The 17,380-nt window shown below is 49.6% G+C and overlaps 1 protein-coding gene across 1 annotated transcript in view; it reads left to right on the top strand.

Moving 5' to 3' along the window:
- The window catches only part of rhpn1 (rhophilin, Rho GTPase binding protein 1), a 20,473-nt gene extending 10,413 nt beyond the window's left edge, over positions 1 to 10,060 (top strand). The window contains exons 3-15 of the mRNA XM_036518542.1: positions 2,065 to 2,193; positions 3,883 to 3,958; positions 4,092 to 4,169; positions 4,988 to 5,112; positions 5,370 to 5,536; positions 6,182 to 6,369; positions 6,976 to 7,132; positions 7,713 to 7,832; positions 8,052 to 8,246; positions 8,420 to 8,496; positions 8,814 to 8,960; positions 9,408 to 9,554; positions 9,857 to 10,060. Of these exons, the coding sequence (XP_036374435.1) occupies positions 2,065 to 2,193; positions 3,883 to 3,958; positions 4,092 to 4,169; positions 4,988 to 5,112; positions 5,370 to 5,536; positions 6,182 to 6,369; positions 6,976 to 7,132; positions 7,713 to 7,832; positions 8,052 to 8,246; positions 8,420 to 8,496; positions 8,814 to 8,960; positions 9,408 to 9,554; positions 9,857 to 10,060 (1,810 nt within the window). The remainder of the gene's footprint in view (positions 1 to 2,064; positions 2,194 to 3,882; positions 3,959 to 4,091; positions 4,170 to 4,987; positions 5,113 to 5,369; positions 5,537 to 6,181; positions 6,370 to 6,975; positions 7,133 to 7,712; positions 7,833 to 8,051; positions 8,247 to 8,419; positions 8,497 to 8,813; positions 8,961 to 9,407; positions 9,555 to 9,856) is intronic.
- The last annotated feature ends 7,320 nt before the right edge of the window (positions 10,061 to 17,380 follow it).

Here is a 17,380-nt window from a genome sequence, read left to right as displayed (position 1 = left end):
CACTGAAGCAAGATGAATGCAACCCTCTCTGATACAGTCACACTACAAGTCCCACAGTGCACCACAGTGAAGAGGGAGCTCATGGGAGGATAGGCACTACTCCACTGACGGTATCTGAGCAACGTGTAAATGCCTCATGAATCGCTGGGTGCCTGAGAGCGCTTAGATGAGGAGACCCTGCTGGCATCCTCACCCCTAACCCCAGAAACCAGGAACCCAGTCTAGGGTCAGGGTGTGCTTAGAGTTTCAGGGCATGAGTAGAATCTGGGTATGGCTGGAGCCTCAGGACTTAGGTGGAGTCAGGGTGTGGACGGAGTGTTGGGGTGTGGCTACAGTCAGGGTGTGGACGGAGTGTTGGGGTGTGGCTACAGTCAGGGTGTGGACGGAGTGTTGGGGTGTGGCTACAGTCAGGGTGTTGATGGGGTGTTGGGGTGTGGCTACAGTCAGGGTGTGGACGGAGTGTTGGGGTGTGGCTACAGTCAGGGTGTGGACGGAGTGTTGGGGTGTGGCTACAGTCAGGGTGTGGACGGAGTGTTGGGGTGTGGCTACAGTCAGGGTGTTGATGGGGTGTTGGGGTGTGGCTACAGTCAGGGTGTGGACGGAGTGTTGGGGTGTGGCTACAGTCAGGGTGTGGACGGAGTGTTGGGGTGTGGCTACAGTCAGGGTGTGAGTGTGTTATGCGGTGGTCAGAGTTACATTGCGGGGGTGTGAGGGTGTGGGGGCGTGGGGGCGTCGGGGTGTGGGGGCGGCCCCAGGGCATGTTGACAGCTTGCAGAGTAGTAATCCCTGTTCCTGCTCGCTCGTGGGTGACGTGTCCTGTTCCGGGTAATCGGATCGTGGACGATGTGGTGTGAGGGGAGTGTCCACCCTGCAAGGGGTCGCATAGGGGAGACGGGGGCGGGGAAGGAGGAGGAGGGGGCAGTAATCGGCACAAAGCTTTTGACCTGGGGGCGATCAGCATATAGTTGACTTACCTGTGGGTGCTAGAGAGGTCTTGAATTTGATCGAGCTGCACTTGCCAGAGTTTGTATGTGTATGGGAGTGGGGGGACTGCTACAATGGGGGCTTGTGGGATTCTGTACCCCCCATTTTCGAATTCCCCTATCCCCCCCCCCCCCCCCCCCATCCCTCCACACCCAGGGCCTGGGGGAACAGACTGACCCAGCCTCTGTGGTCCTGGGATCCCCGACCCACAGAACCCCCAACACACAGACCGTGCGAAAGTGTCCAGTTTCCAGCCCTCAGGTTTCTCTGGGAAAGGGGCTCGATGATAACTCGCAGTGGCACTTACTAGTGGGGGGGGGGGGGTGGGGGGGAAATATTTATTAAGCTTTATTTGGGTTGAAAAAATCCCCCCCTGACCGAGAGGTTGTGTACAGTGCTTGTGACAGTGCGAAGGTCGTGTGGGCGGTCGTGCGGAAGGCACGGAAACGGGAAGAGTCAGGGTAAGGTCCTCTTAATGAAGCCGGGACGGGCAGTTCCCTCCCTCTCGCACTCGCTCAGCTGAGCGTAATGTGCCTCCGACTGGCTGAGCTGCGCCTGCCGGCCAAAAAAATCACAAGACCCTCTAATTCGGCGGCCGCGCCGCGACCTGGCCCCGCACAAAGGCGCGCCAGCGTCCCCTCCGCCCCGGCGTCCCCTCCGCCCCGGCGCCCCGCTCGCCTCGGTGCCGAGCCATCACCTGGCGGGGCCGCTCAGCTGTTCAGCCAGGTGGGTTGATGGGCAGGGAGGGTGAGCGGTGAGGGTGTTGGGTTCATATCCCAGCTTGGCATATGCAGCTGTGCTTTTAGACAGTGTGGATGAGGGGGACAGACCTCCTGTGGCTTGTGGGGCAGGAGTGAACGTTTGGGCCAGTAAACTTTTATAGTATGTCAGATACTGTGTGTGTGTGTGTGTGTGTGCCTGTGTGATTGTGAATGTGAGTGCATATGTCTGTATGTGCGTGTGCGTGTGCATGTGCGTGTGTGTGTGTGTGTGTGTGCGTGTGCGTGTGCGTGTGTGTGTGTGTGTGTGTGTGTGTGTATAAAGCACAGAGCAGTGACAGTGTGTCTCCTTGTCTCTCAGGGCTACCACTAACCACAAGGTGAAGGAGACAGTGGCTCTGGAGCTGAGCTTCGTCAACTCCAACCTGCAGCTGCTGAAGGAGGAGCTGGAGGAGCTCAACAGCAACATGGAGGTGTACCAGACAGACAGGTGAGACTCGCTCACTCACTCACTCACTCACTCATTGATTCATCCACTCACTCGCCCACTTACTCACCCACTCATTCATTCACCTACTCACTCATTCACTTACTCATCCACTCACTCAGCCACTTACTCACCCACTCACTCATTCACCTACTCATTCATTCACTTGCTCACTCACTCATTCACCTGCTCATTCTTTCACTTACTCTACTTACTTCCTCATTCACCAACCCACTCAGTCACTCACTTACCTCACTCACTCTCATTCAATTATTCACCCAATCACTCATTCACCTGCAGGTTCTTTCACTCACTCAGTAACTCATCTCATTCACCTGCTCACCCATTTACTCACTCGCTCACTAACTCATTCATTCATTCATTCATGTACTCACACACAGCCACACACACACACACACACACACACCCACACACGTCTGTGAGATATTTGTTGGGGTAGTCAGGCATGGGGGGCCCTGGAGTATGAGAGAGGGTGTGATCAGAAGCCTGGGAAGGTCCCACACACATCCATCTCACTGTGTAGGATTAACACTGCAGTGCGTAATGCTCACGTCCTGTTTCAGCTTCAGGTCAGGGTCAGGACAGCTGGCAGCTTCCAGTCACACTGTAGCCCTGAGGAGCAAGGAGACCCTCCCGCCCCTGCCCCCCACCCCCCACCCCCCAGCCCCCTGCTCTGGGGGTATTAATGAGATTATAATCAGGGAGATTTGGGCCCTTGTGATCCTCCAGCTGAACTCATAAATGGCCTCATTCAGGACACAGACTCATTAGGAGAGGAAACCGCTGTTCGCTCGTTAAAAAAGAACAGAATAAGAAAAACACCCCCCCCCCCCCCCCCGTCGAAAAAGAACGCCCCACTTGATTTTTTGTTACCTTAACGAGCTGGCAGGGCGGGCTGGAATGCCTGCAGCAGCCCTCACCCAGCAGGTAATGAGGGCTCTGTCACCATGGGAACGCCAAGCGTGCGTGTGTGTGTGTGAGAGAGACAGAGAGAGGGACAGAGGGGAAGGGGGGGACAGTTCTGGAGTATGTACATTACTGGTCAAAAGTTTAGACATACCTGATTAAGACGATTTGAACATATTGAGACATATTGATCTAAAGACTTATGCTTAAATGCTTGAATTTCTTTTTCTTAGACATGAACTTGACAACTTATATTCAATAATAATATATTAAAAAATCTAAAAGTTGTCGTTTGTTTATAACACTTTTTTGGTCACTACATAATTCCATTTGTGTTGTTTCATAGTTTTGATGTCTTTACTATTATTCTAAAATATGGAAAATGGTAAAAATAAAGAAAGAAAACTGTGTCCAAGCTTTTGACTGGTACTGTACATATTTCTGTCGTCTCATGTGGTTCAATATGTCTGTATACGTGCACCTGTGTGTGTCCGTGTGTGTGCATGCATTATCATTGTGTCTGCATGGTTTGGTGCGTGTGTGTGTGTGCGTGCGTGCGTGCACGTGTATGTGTATGTGTATGTGTGTGTGTGTGTGTGTGTGTGTGTGTGTGTGAGAGTTTGTGTGTATGTGTGTGTGGCTGTCTGTGTCTCTGCACTGTGCTTATGAATATGAGGCCAAGTTCACTGCAGCGCTCACTGCTTGCTGTCACATGCTGGTAGTAGTGTAAAGAAGCACACACCAATGACAGCCTGTTCCCTGCAGCGATGCGCTCAAAGTTCCCATGATCCCTTTGGGCCTGAAGGAGACGAAGGAGGTGGACCTCTCGGTTCCTCTGAAGGTAAGGAGTATGTCTCCTGCGCCCGTGTCCTGTAGCTCAGTTTTTGGACGTCAAATGGCGATTTCCGCGGGCCAGGTTAGGCCTCACCTCCCAGTAATCTCATTGGTGCATCTGATTTTACATGCCCCCTCAGGATTTTATCTGTGAGCACTATGGAGAGGATGGATCTCAGTACGAGAAGGAGGTGAACGAGTTCATGGACCTTCGGCAGGTGAGCCCAACACTTCCTACCTTCCCAGGGTGCGGCACTGCTTTCCAGACCTGAAGGGCTGGGTAAGGGGGTCTATAAACTGGATACATGATGACGTTATTAATAACAATGATAAGTGTAATAATCATAACCTGAGCTAGGGGAGGGAAGTACCCATGCAGATTTTCTGAGCCATGGTGTGTGTGTGTGTGTGTGTGTGTGTGTGTGTGTGTGTGAGTGAGAGATTGAATTTGTGGATCACTGTGATGACTGCAGCACCATGGCAGTGTGCCTCTAAGCCTTCTCAGCACTGATCTCAGATCAGTGGATGCACTGGAGCATACACAGTAAAGACCCCCTGGCCAGATTAACGTCTCCACGAAATGACCAGGGCCAGAGCTGCTGTCTGAGTGAATCTGATTGGCTGGCGCTACGGGAACCTGCTACTGTGACCTCAGCTCAACCCCCCACCCTGTGACCTTCAGGGGTATTAATAGCTGCTGCAGACCCGCAGGAAGAGGGGTTTCACTGTGAGGATAAACCTAGGGTCCACAGGACCTGCTGGAGTACAGTAACTGTAAACGCAGGGGTACAGCTGAAGTCATTGGAACTCTTGATCCTGTTCATGCATTCACTTCTGCTTCCACCAAAAGTCATTTGTGATTTGTTTTGTTTTGTTGAATCAATTTTAAAAAGTGTGTGTTCTTTCGTGTGTGTGTGTGTGTGTGTGTGTGTGTGTGTGTGTGTGTGTGTGTGTGTGTGTATGTGCGCGTGTGTGTGTGTGTATGTGCGCATGTGTGTGGTTGTGTGTGGTTGTGCGTGTGTGTGTGTCCCATAAGGCCATGCGCACTCCCAGTCGGAACGAGGCGGGTCTGGAGCTGCTGATGGAGTACTACAATCAGCTCTACTTCCTGGATCACCGCTTCTTCCCCCCAAACAAAACTCTGGGGGTACACTTCCACTGGTAAGAGCTCTGACCACCCCAAAACCGACATACTCCTACACTCACACACTGACACACAAACAAGACTCTCTGTATGCACTTTCTACTGGTAAGAGTGCACACACACACACACACACACACATTCTCACATTCACATACTCTCTCCCACACTCACTCTCTATGTGCACTTAAACTGTTTGGAAATACCCCCACACACACAAATGCATTCATATACACCTCTTACTCTGTGACCTCTGACCCCTGACCCCGCCCCCCAGGTACGACTCCCTGACGGGTGTGCCCTCCTGCCAGCGCGCCCTGGCCTTTGAGAAGGGCAGTGTTCTCTTCAACATCGGGGCGCTCTACACCCAGATCGGGGCGAGGCACGATCGCGCACATGTGGAGGGCATCGACAACGCCATCGACGCCTTCCAGAAAGCTGCCGGTAAGAGCCAGCAGAGGGCGGCAGAGAGCAGGCCTTATCCCTCTCTATGGAAAATATAGCTTACCTGATACTGTTGGTCACACTGACCCTCATAACCTTCCACTGTGTTACCCTGAAAAGGCAGAGGCGAAGATCCATCCAGCATTGCGGTCGCGGGGACATTTTTCACTTCTAATTACCGGAACATTCTTGTTAAGTGCCTATTCATTCTGTGGGACTTTGATTTCATGGCAGGTTCAGTAGGCATAGTAGCTTGAAGGATCTGCTCTGAGTAGCCCTGCAATAACTCCATCAGTGTATTTAATATCAATTTCATTTTGTGTGTATCTGTGTGTGTATGTGTTTGTATGTATGTGCATGCGTGTATGTCTGTCTATGTATTGTGTGTACGTGTGCGATTGTGTATGTCTGTGTGTTTTTGTGTTTGTTTCTCCGTGTGTATCTGTGTATGTGCTGGTGTGTGTCTGTGTGTGTCTCTGTGTGTGCATGTGTTTGTATGTGTTTGCATGTATGTCTGTCTATGTATTGTGTGTATGTATGTCTGTGTGTATATCTGTGCATGTGCTGGTGTGTGTGTGTCTGTGTGCATCTGTGTATGCGTGTGTGTCCCTGTGTGTGTATGCGTGTGTGTGCATGCTTTCACAGGTGCATTTAACTACCTGAAGGAGAACTTCTCCAACGCCCCCAGCCTGGACATGAGCGCGGCGTCTCTGGCGATGCTGGTGAGGCTGATGATCGCTCAGGTGCAGGAGTGTGTCTTTGAGAAGGTGCTGCTGCTGCTGCCGGAGGGAGATTTCACCGGACACCTGCAGGTGGCGCAAGAGGCCGCCAGGGTGAGTGGATTCCAGTTCCAGACCTTCACCTGGCCTGCCTGTATACATCTGCCTCACCTGGCATTATGCTGGAGCTCTACCTCTCTCACCTGCCTGCCTGTAGTGGACTGCGGTCAGAAGAACTTTAGGAGTGTTTGAACATGACTGCCCAAACTTCAGACTGCCCAAACTTCAGACTGCCCAAACTTCAGATTTCCATGCCCTGGCTATGAGGGGGGAGGAATGTGTGTGTGTAGTCTGTAGAGTAATAATTGTGTGTGTGTGTGTGTGTGTGGGAGTGTGTGTGTGTATTCTGTAGAGTAATCATTGTGTGTGTTCTGTGTTCTGATTACATTACATTACATCACATTATTGGCATTTAGCAGATGCTCTTGTCCAGAGCGACTTACATCAATTACAGGTTTTTACAATCTATTATCTATTATCTACTCTATCAATCTACAGTATTATTGTTATCTGTTTATACAGCTGGATATTTACTGAGGCAGTTGTGGGTTAAGTTCCTTGCTCGAGGGTACAGCAGCAATAGCCCTGTGGGGAAACAAACGTGTGGATGTATGTGTGTGTGTTCTGTGCTCTGATCAGTGTGTCCTGTGTCCCTCTCAGGTGTCTGACGTGTACGCGCTGGTGCTGCAGAGCATGTCGCAGTCTCTGCTGAAGGACTACGTCCCGTTCTCCTGGGCCACCATGGTGCAAGTGAAGGTGGAGCACTTCCGCGCCCTCTCGCACTACTACGCCGCGGTCGCCCTGTGCAACCACGCCGGTCAGTTTCCCAGCATGCCCTGCTCCACCTACCCTTTGTCTCAGCTGGTTATAAACCAATAAGACTGGAAACTGTGGGAATCTGTCATGGCTTGGTGTGTTCTTCCTCTGTCTCAGTCCTGCCGTCTAGCCAAATAAAGCAGGTTTTCCCTGTTAATTTCAACTGCGAGGGACCTAGGGGAATTTAAGATTTAAGAGATTTAATATGTAAGTCTAAGATTTATTTCCATCTTCCTAGATAAGTATTTCTGTTGAAGATGTTGGAATCACTCCAATAAGCCTTTTACATGTAGTGATTTATGATTCACAAGAGCAAAGAATACTCCCAGACTTTGTTTTACAAAGGACAATCTGAACTCCTGATCGGTTACTTTTGTCAGCTTTACCAAGGATCACTCAACAGCATTGGATTCTTTTTTACTGTGTTAAATCCTGTTGCCTTATCTTTTTCATGCTTCACATGAAATCATGTTATTTATTACAGAGACATTTATATGAAAGTTATATGCAAGCTTTTTTACTTCATAACAAAAAAAGAGTTTCATGCTGAAGCACTGTACGCGTGTTTTGTCGCCCCCTAGAGTCCACAGAGCATGATGACGGTGCCGGGGAGAGGGCCCTGCTGCAATTCCATGTGAGAGAGCCAGAGGGCGTGTGTCTCAGCGACCTGCTAAAGGACCCCGAGGAGAGACGCAAACTAGGTGTGTGTGTGTGTGTGTGTGTGTGTGTATGCAGGTGAAGCTTGTGTGTTTGTGCGGAGGTGCGTGTGTGTGCAGGTAAAGCTCACCTGTGTATATGTGCGTGTGTGTGCAGGTAAAGCTCACCTGTGTATATGTGCGTGTGTGTGCAGGTAAAGCTCACCTGTGTATATGTGCAGGTGTGTGCAGGTAAAGCTCACCTGTGAGTGTGCATGCTTTCAGGTAAAGCTCATCTGCGGCGTGCGATAATCAGGCACGAGGAGGCCATGCGGATCCACGGCCTCTGCAAGATCCTGCGCAAGATGGACATCCTGCAGGAGGTGCTGTCTCTCACACACAAACGCTCGCTGCACATGTACTCCGAGATCGACCACGAGGACGACTTCTTCGAGACGGCCGAGGCGCCCAACATCCACTGTGAGTGCCCAGGAGAGTGTGGATGCTGTGGGTGCTTCTGCAGAGTTTTATTTTATATCTCTCTGAATGGGTACAGCTCCCGGGACCTGAACCTGTGTCATTCAGATGCAGATTGTGGACCCCTGCAGTGCATGTCTGATGGCCCTGCCCTCTGTCTTTGCTCTGTTTCGCAGCTAAAACCCAGCAGAAACCTGACATCAAGACCCCAAATTTCTGCAGCGTGAGGGTGACGGACATCTTCCACAGGCTGGTGAGTACTGTAGAGAGACCACGGCCTAAATCTGCCCTCTGACCATTGACAGGACCTTTCTGTCCAGGAGCTCTCCCTCCAGGACTGCTGCCCCCTTGTTTTGACACAGAAAGAGAACCCCCCCGGACAGCAGGTGTCTTCATCTTGAGATTTAGCCAGGAACTACATAAAAACCAAAAAGAAATCTTCACAGCGTTACTGCTGCTGAATCCACTTCTGCTTAGCCCAAGTGAGGTGGTACTGGCACTGCTGTGATGACGCTGAGGTGCTAAGTGTTCAGTGAGCTGACCCCCCCACCTTCCTGTCCCCCCCGCCAGGGTCCCCTGTCTGTGTTTTCGGCAAAGAACCGCTGGGGGTCGCAGCGTCACGTGCACCTGGTGCGGGGTGAGGGCGGCTTAGGCCTCACGCTGCGGGGCGACTCGCCTGTCCTCATCGCCGGGGTGGTGCCCGGGGGCTGCGCTGCGGTAAGATTGCCCCCCTAAAAAAAAACACACACACAGATACATCCCCTCCTCACAGAAACGCACACACTTATACATTCCCTCAACTAAGAAACACACACTTTGATACACCCCCTCCTCACAGAAACGAACACACTTATACATTCCCTCAACTAAGAAATACACACTCCGATACACCCTCTCGTTAAAGAAACACAAACTCTTATACACTCTTCAAAGAATAACTCGTACAGACAAATAAAAGTAAATACTTTCTCAGTACGACTTTATGTTTTGGGGCTGCGTGAGGGAGATTTCATGGTGTGTGTGTGTGTGTGTGTGTGTGTGTGTGAGGGAGGGAGGGAGATTACATTGTGTGTGTCTGTTTGCATGAGGGAGGTTACATTGTGTATATTGGTGTTTATTTGAGGGAGTTTATGTGTGTGTGTGTGTGTGTGTGTGTGTTTGCAGGAGGCGGGTCTACGTGAGGGAGATTACATCGTGTCTGTGAACGGGACAGACTGTAAATGGGCGAAGCACGCGGAGGTGGTGCAGACCCTGAAGACCTGCAGTGAGAGAGGGGTGGAGCTCAGCGTCATCACTCTACTGACCCCTGAGGTGCTGGGACAGGTATGTACATCTCCCTCTTCTTAGGAAGAGGTAGAGCTCCCCTTTCTTATGGACAGGCATGTGTGTTCCCCCAAGGTCTAACGGCAGCATGTCATGTTGTTATCATAATATACCATTTTCTTTATTTTACACTGCGCTTTTGTGTGTGTGTGTGTGTGTGTGTGAGAGAGTGTGTGTGTGTACATGTGTGTGTGTGTGTGTGTGTGTGTGAGAGAGTGTGTGTGTGTGTACATGTGTGTGTGCGCGCGCGCGCACTTTAGCACCTGATGTTTCTCTGTCTGTGTGTTCAGCCGGAGAGGAAGGCAGCTCTGATGTCGCTCAGTGGGGATAAAGAAAACTCCCTGCAGCGGAACCTGGGCGGGACCAGGGGGCGGGGCTCCCTCCTCACCTGGAACAAGAAGAAGAGCGGGGGAGGGGGAGGGGCTTCCAAGAGACTTGGCAGCACTTTCAGCCTTCCTTTCGGGAACCTCCGGGACAGCGAGTCCATGTACTAACACAGAGAGAAAGGGAGAGATGGAGAAAGGGAGAAGAGAAAGGAGAGAGCGAGAGAGAGAGACAGAGAGAGAGCGGGAGGAGAGACAGAGAGATGGAGAGACAGAGAGAGAGACAAAGAGAGAGGCAGCGAGGTTGTGCACTGACACAGTCAGAGAGAGACAGCATGGCTGCACACAGACAGTCGCAGTGCCCAGTGTTAGACAGAAAGAGGCTCTAGCAGTAAGGGCACTTATCACAGAGAGACCAGGCAGTGGTGTGGGGTATTGGTAGCGTGGCTGGTAACCCACAGGTTACTGGTTTGATTCCCAGGTGGGGTACTGTTGTTGTACCAAGGTACTTAACCAGAATTTCCCCCGCTAAATATCCTGCTGTGTAAATGGGTCACGTAAACATCCGGATAAGAGTGACACCTAAGCAAAAGCAATGTGAAGACGGGACCATGGGGTGGGTGACCATATCTGAGACTGTTTCACACGGAGGAAATGCTTTGGTCCAAATGGGTGGAACCAGACTGGACTTTATGAGCTCAACTTGTGAGGAAGTGTGCACATGGAGGAGCAACATTATTTAGTCGTGCAGTTGCAGCTGTCCACAGAGAGGGCAGTGAGGCTTGGAGCTGAGCAGAACAGTGGGTGGGAGATATTTTAACTGTCACAGTCCTTGGCCAATCGGGTGAAGTGAGGTGTCAGATTTCTTTTTAAAAAAGAATTGTTTGTGGGATTGAGGCTGGTGTGGTCCTAAATGGCCAGAAGCTCCGCCCAGCTGTAGTGTCCAATCAGAATGGCCCTCTGGAGGAGGGCTACCGTTCAGCTCTGTCACGTGTCCTTTATGCTTCCAAATTTTATTCTGTAGAAGCTGCTTCAGCCCTGCAATATCTGTACTGATTTTGCATATGTTTTCTCTGAAGACACTTTGTTAAATGGTGTTTTGTGTATGTGTGTGTGTGTGCTATTCCTAGAGTCATGGTCCAAGTTTATAATGAGATGTAAATTAGTGCACTGAATCCTTAATGCATATTTCACTCCTGTATAGTGTAAACCACAGTAATCCTATTCCGTAACACTGGACAGTGTTAATCATAATATACTCTCCTGGCACAGTATGATGTAACCCACAGGATTCTTCTTCTCTAACACTGAATGGTGTTAATTACAACATTCTTACCTCACACTGTGTAGTGTGAGTGCAAACTACAGAAATCTTCTCTCCTTACCAGTGTTAATCGTTGGAATACTCTCTCCTTACACTCTATAGTATAAACCAGGGGAATCTTTTTCCCTAACACTGGTAGCGTTAAGCAATGTAAAGCACTATCAACATTCTTCAGTGCTGAATAGTGTTAATTATTGAAATATTTTCTCCTAAAACTGAACAGTGTTAACCATTGGAATGTGCTTTGCTAACGCTGAGTAGTTTTGATCATTGGAGTCCACTCTGGAAAATGAATAGAATTAATCATGGTAATACACTCAACTAACAATGAGTACTTTCTGTCTTGTGTGTTTAAAGCCAGTTTGTCCAGCTGGAAGGGTTATATAATTGTCTATGTGTTATAGTGTATAGTAACATCTGTTGTCATGAATTGAAGCACAGCTGTTTTATTCTGATTTCTGTCAATGTTCTGTGGCAGTGTCTCCATGCACATGTATGAATATGTCCTGAGGATGCTTTCCTCAAAGAGCGCCGGTAGTAGCTTTTTAGGTGGCACCAAACTGTGATAAAGTAGAGCTGATCCAGGATCCAGGTCAGTTTTAGACAGACATTCAGGCAGATATACCTCTGGGAAAAAAAAGACCCCCGTCTCCCTTGTACAGGAAGGTACCCTGTCAAAAAGTCATGCTGAAGGAAATTGCAGATTTTTGTTGGGAGCAAAGATTTGCAGAGTATTGAGGGGAAAAAAACTACAAAAACTGGAGGTTTGTATCTTTAAAGAGTGTGCCAGCCATTAGTCCAGACGTGGACCCCAACTTGAACAAAATTAACTTGCCTGCCTTTCCACAAATACGCATCCTGTTTGTGTGTGTGTGTGAGAGTGTGTGTGCACCTGTCTGTGTGTTCCTGGTATTTTCAAGGGAACTGTAAAAATATTTTTGGTGTCTTGTGTTTTCATGATGAGAACATGTTTAGGTAGAAATCACTGTCATCCAGAATGTTGTCACCGAATCTGCCTCTTTAGTGAGGTCCGAGGTCACATTGTGTAGCACGGTGGTGTGCAACAACGCTGGAATATTTGCACAAGGTTTATTGTCTTTCTGTGAATAAAATGATCTTGGTACAAAAGGACGTGGCTAGCCAGCACTTCTTCTTTCTTTTCAGCCGAGCATTATTCAAGGTTCAAACAGCAGTGGTGATATGACTATTCTTCATCTTTCACTCACTCACAAACTGTCTCTCCACAGCTCTCTGTTTTTCAAGATCTAAATTGCCACTCTGTCAAATTGTAGAATGTTGTACCTGTCATTTTCAAAAATGATTGATTTTTGTTGCTTTTGAATTGTGGATGCAATCCAGGTTTGGGATTTGGCTGTCTTTGTCAGGACCAGACCTTGTTTTTTTTTATATATACTGAATATAAAATGTTGTCCTCTCAGTACCAGCAGTTACCAGTAGGTGTCACCAAAAGACAGAAAATGTTTTCTGCAGTCTTTTTTCATATCGCTTCACTGGATTTAGAACATCATTTGTAACATGTGAATACATGAAAACCGCAGTCACTACTTGATATGTCTATTGAAGAGGAAGTGCGTGCGCACACACACACACACACACACACACACACACACTCACAACCTGTTAAATATATGACAGGGACAAAGGGGGAACCAGGCGGAGGAAATGTACTCAACCCGTTGGACTAAGTGTGTAAATACACACACTCACACTGCCCCCACTCTCACCCTCTGAGAAAGACCCACCACTAATGGAACAGCAACATCCAGGGTGTGGTGCCAAACCTTCGAAGGCTGGAGTGGGTGTTTTGGGATGGGGGTGGCGCAGAAGCAGGGTTTGGGTACAGTGCACAGTCCTGCAGGTGCTTAGCGGTCTAAGTTAGCAGGTGACTGCAGGGAGAGGTAGCCCTTAGCAGGTAGCGTCGCCTCCATCCCTGCTAATGTGCTCACGTCAAGCCCTCTACCAGATGCGTGGAGGCTGCCGTGGGTCCCGACAGCATCTGACAGCCCTTTGAATTATTCAGCACTGTCCACCATCTCATCGCTCACCTGTGAGAGAGAGGGATAGAGGGAGGAGGACGAGGAGGAGGAATGGAGGAGAGAGGGGAAGAGTAGAGACGAGCTAGGAAAGACTCCTCCACCGACCAGGGAGTCCAGCTTTAATGTCCCTCTTTGCAGAGGATCTGAGCATATTCTGAGGCTACTTTACTTTACGATCCAAAAACAACAAAACTGTAACAGGACCAGGTTGAGCAGGGGCCCGATCACAGGGCTGACCACAGTTATAAAATGTACCTCTCTTCCTGGTTAGGTGGGACCAGACCAACCACGCCCCAGGGTTTGCTTGGTGTAGTGCGTGCATTGTTGACTCCATTTTAGTGAGATGAGAAGAAGTGTTTCTCTTGTCCGTCTGGCTGTAAGCAGAATGAACACACTTGGACACTGGTATGCAGGTCGTCTTTCACTGGGAGCTCAGGGTATAAAGTGTAGAGATCAGAAACGAATTCTGACTGAAAACACCACCATGCACCAAAAAAAAACAACACAAAACAAACAGCATCTTCATTCCACAGTCACTGACCTGCAAGAAGCCTACAGTGAACGAGTGTCAATGGTCTGTATAGATGTGGGGATTTCAGTGCTGCCTTGGGCTGATTCCATTGATTTGACTGGTTGATTGGACCAGCGTCACAGTTTTGCTTGGACACCAATGGCAAAGATGACTCCTCCAGCCAAGCGTTTTCCCTTGCTCTCAGTGAGGCTGTACAATGCGGGGAAGAGGCATAACCGCGTCACAGCCAGACGGAAGAACAACCCCTGCTCCCGCATCAACCTGACGGAGGCCAATATCAGCACTGGATCCCTGGGAAAACTGTAGGAACTCAGGTACTGTATCTCTAGCCTTGCCTGACCAGCAAGCCCACAGGACGCTCAACATCACAAATAAGAGGGCAGAAGAAGGAGGAGGTTCGGCCCTCCCTCTCTGTCTCTCCCTCCCTCCCTCTTTATAGTGCATTGATCTGAAGGTTGTGCCAAAGCTGCCTTTCCCACAATCCTCCTGTGCGCCCAATCCCAGCAGGCCCCTGTGTTGTGTTTTAGAGTTTTCTTTGTTTGAGGGGGTTAGCAGATGCCCCTATAGGGGGCAGGGGCTGGTGAAGGGGAAATGCTTTGCTCGGGGGTACGAGAGCACCACCCCACCCAAACCCCCACACCACAGCAGCCAAGTGAGCCAACCTCTCATTGCATAATCATTCCATCCCTTTGGAGGTTTTTCACTCCTTTATCATCGCATAATCACTGTCCCATTCAGCAGTGATCCCACTGACAGCCCTAACCTTCCATTCATAAACCCAAACCCTTTCACCTCCATTCAGAAATCTCTCTGATGCAGAGAGGTAGGTGAATAAGCGAAGCAATGAGAATAAGGGATGAATGTAAAGAGAGGAAGAGAAGGAGACTGGACAGGAAGCGCCACCTCTGATTGAGCTCATAGTAACACTAAACCGCTGAAGTGACCGATTGCACAGGCTGCAGCTTGTTACGCAAGCTGACCTGCTGCCCAGTCTCTGCTTAAACACTGCTGGGAGCGCCAGTCCCTGGACTGGACAGTCACATCAGCCCAATAGACTGCTGTGCTGTGTGTTGCCACGGTGACAATCTGTGAGTCCTTCTGATGCTGAGATCATGTACTGCTAAGCGTCTCACAGAGAGAAGGAGGGGGGAAGGGGCACGTCCTTGGCCACACAGTGAGATGGCAGGTACACCTGGCTCCCCTCAGATAGACTCCGATCCTCTCTCTCCGTCTCTACGAGCAGTCCTAGGTCTCGGTTTCCCCAGCGTTATCTCCCTGCCCGTCTGTCCGTACGCTCCCAATGCTTTTAAGTCTATAAGTGATTTTTGAGCGTTGATTGATCTCCACCCTCCTTCCTCGCTCGGTCGTTTTTTTCTCCCCCCTGCCAATACTACAGCTCCGTCTGATTATAAAGAACTCAGAGAGCCCCTGGCGAACTCTCCGCTAAGTCACTTAGCCCCTGATGCAAAGCTGCCTCGTAAATCTAACAGGAGTGTTGTTTTTTTTCCCGTAGGTTTGCTGCTCTTCAGGGCCAATCATTTTTCAATCTGTAATCAATGTACAAAGCAGCCCTGACTTATCGACTGGCCGGAACTGGAGCCATTTTTATGATGATGGGCGGCGGGGGCTGGGGAGGGGGCGGGGCCCGAGGACAGGGGGACAGGAAGTGAGGTAGAGAGGGGGAGGAAGTGGAGACATGGGGTTGAGAGAGAAGTAGGAGAGATAGGGGGAGGGGATCATGTGTGTCTCTTGGTTTGGAAGCATGAGACAGCATGTTGGGCACCCCTCCCATTTCTGTGGCACGGGTTGTACAAATGAGGTCACCCTGTAGACAGGACACCAGTCCATTGTGAGGTCAGTGCACCACTGGACTTGTGATCAGTGGGCCATAGGTTTGAACCCCACAGACAGGAAAGTGAGCCACTTTATGTGTTGCAACTCAGGCATGCTGCTGAAGTGTGAACACACCGCGAATCACCGGCAGTGTGTGTGTGCGCTCCCGCATTGCCTGCTGGGTAAGACGCATCATTCGGTGCTTTAGCGGCAACCAAGCACTCTGAGGATGTGGAAAATACGATCACCTGCTTTTATTCAGCTGGGGGTTTTTTCCCCTCTTTCCATATTTCTTTCTTTGATTTTCTGTCCCTCTTTCAGCCCGATCTCCCCCCCTCGCCCCATTCTCTCCCTCTCTTTGTTATAGAAGGCCACTCGATATATATTTTATGCTCCGCTGTGGCGGCTTTTACCATAAATTATAAAGAAACACTAAGCTCTCCATTTGCTGGACAGATGTTATTTTTACTTAAGGAGAGAATGGGGACTGCTGTATAATTCAGAAGTGAACTGGTCTGCTGAAAAAAATAAATAAATAAACAAACAAACAAACACACACACATGCATACACGCACGCACACACACGCACACACACAGACACACTTTTCTTGTAGCTCTAGGCCACCACAATGGTGTGCACGCTTCAGAGGAAATGGGCAATGTTGGGCAGTGGAAAGTCAGTCTGAGCTGGTTTATATGTACAAAAGCGAAAAAGCTGGCCTGTTTTTCGCCGGCATTTAGAAAATCTTTTCCCCAAAAGAGCGATAGATAAGTGTTCCACTGTCCTTCCCCCACCCTGCTGGTGTCACTGGCGTTGTCTCCCCCGAGGGGCAGTCATGTGTCGTGTGAGAATCTTTGTGGATATTCTGCTGCACGAGACACGGAATGTTTGTCCAGACAGAACCGTGGATCCTCCTCAGGGAGTTCCATACCCTGCGCTGAACTGTGCAAGAACACACCCGCTCCACACAGTACGCAAAACTGCCAGCCCGTGGTTCTGGAAAGATTTCAGGCTGCGTCCAGGAATCACTGCTCGATTACCCTGCCTGGCTTTTCACCTGCGCGTTTCGGATCCTGAATCGCTGACGTCACGCCTGGATCAGTCCGAACTGCCAGCAGCTGTCATTTCAGCGGAGCAGGGACTGATGCGCTTAGCTGTTTTCTCACCTCCAGAAGTCATTAATCACTTACAGTATATATCAGAAGGGAACATGCCACTGGTGTCTAAGGTGTTTCTGGCATGATCAAACTATCAGGGGTTATAGCTTTAAATGATAGCTTAATAGCAATTAAGCTATAATTAATTCATCAATTATTTGCCAATCAACAGTTGCCTGGTCGTTGCCACATTGAATACATTCCTGGCCTATGGTCAACAATATACCTAGCATAATGTGGGTGGACACAGAATAAAGTCTGAGTGGCTCTGTGCAGTCGATTCCCTGTATTTGGTTTGTGTAATCGCACTAGGTCCGAGCCTTGAGTGGCAGGCAGGGGGAAGCACATACACGGGCGGCAGTGTAGCATAGTGGTGTAGAGCAGGGTTTGTAGCCGAAAGGTTGGTGGTTCGATTCCCCGCTGGGGCACTGCCGCTGTACTCTTGGGACAGGAACTTACCCCATAATTGCCTCAGGAAATATCCATCTGTATAATCGGATAATGTGAATATTTTAACCTGTGCAAGTCTCTCTGGATAAGGTCATCTGCTAAATGACCTTAATACAATTAAAACAATAATGTATATG

Source organism: Megalops cyprinoides, chromosome 2 (assembly GCF_013368585.1).
Source record: "Megalops cyprinoides isolate fMegCyp1 chromosome 2, fMegCyp1.pri, whole genome shotgun sequence".
Lineage (NCBI taxonomy): Eukaryota > Metazoa > Chordata > Actinopteri > Elopiformes > Megalopidae > Megalops > Megalops cyprinoides.
The sequence above is the reverse complement of the archived record's forward strand: the minus strand, read 5'-3'. Positions and strand labels throughout refer to the sequence as shown.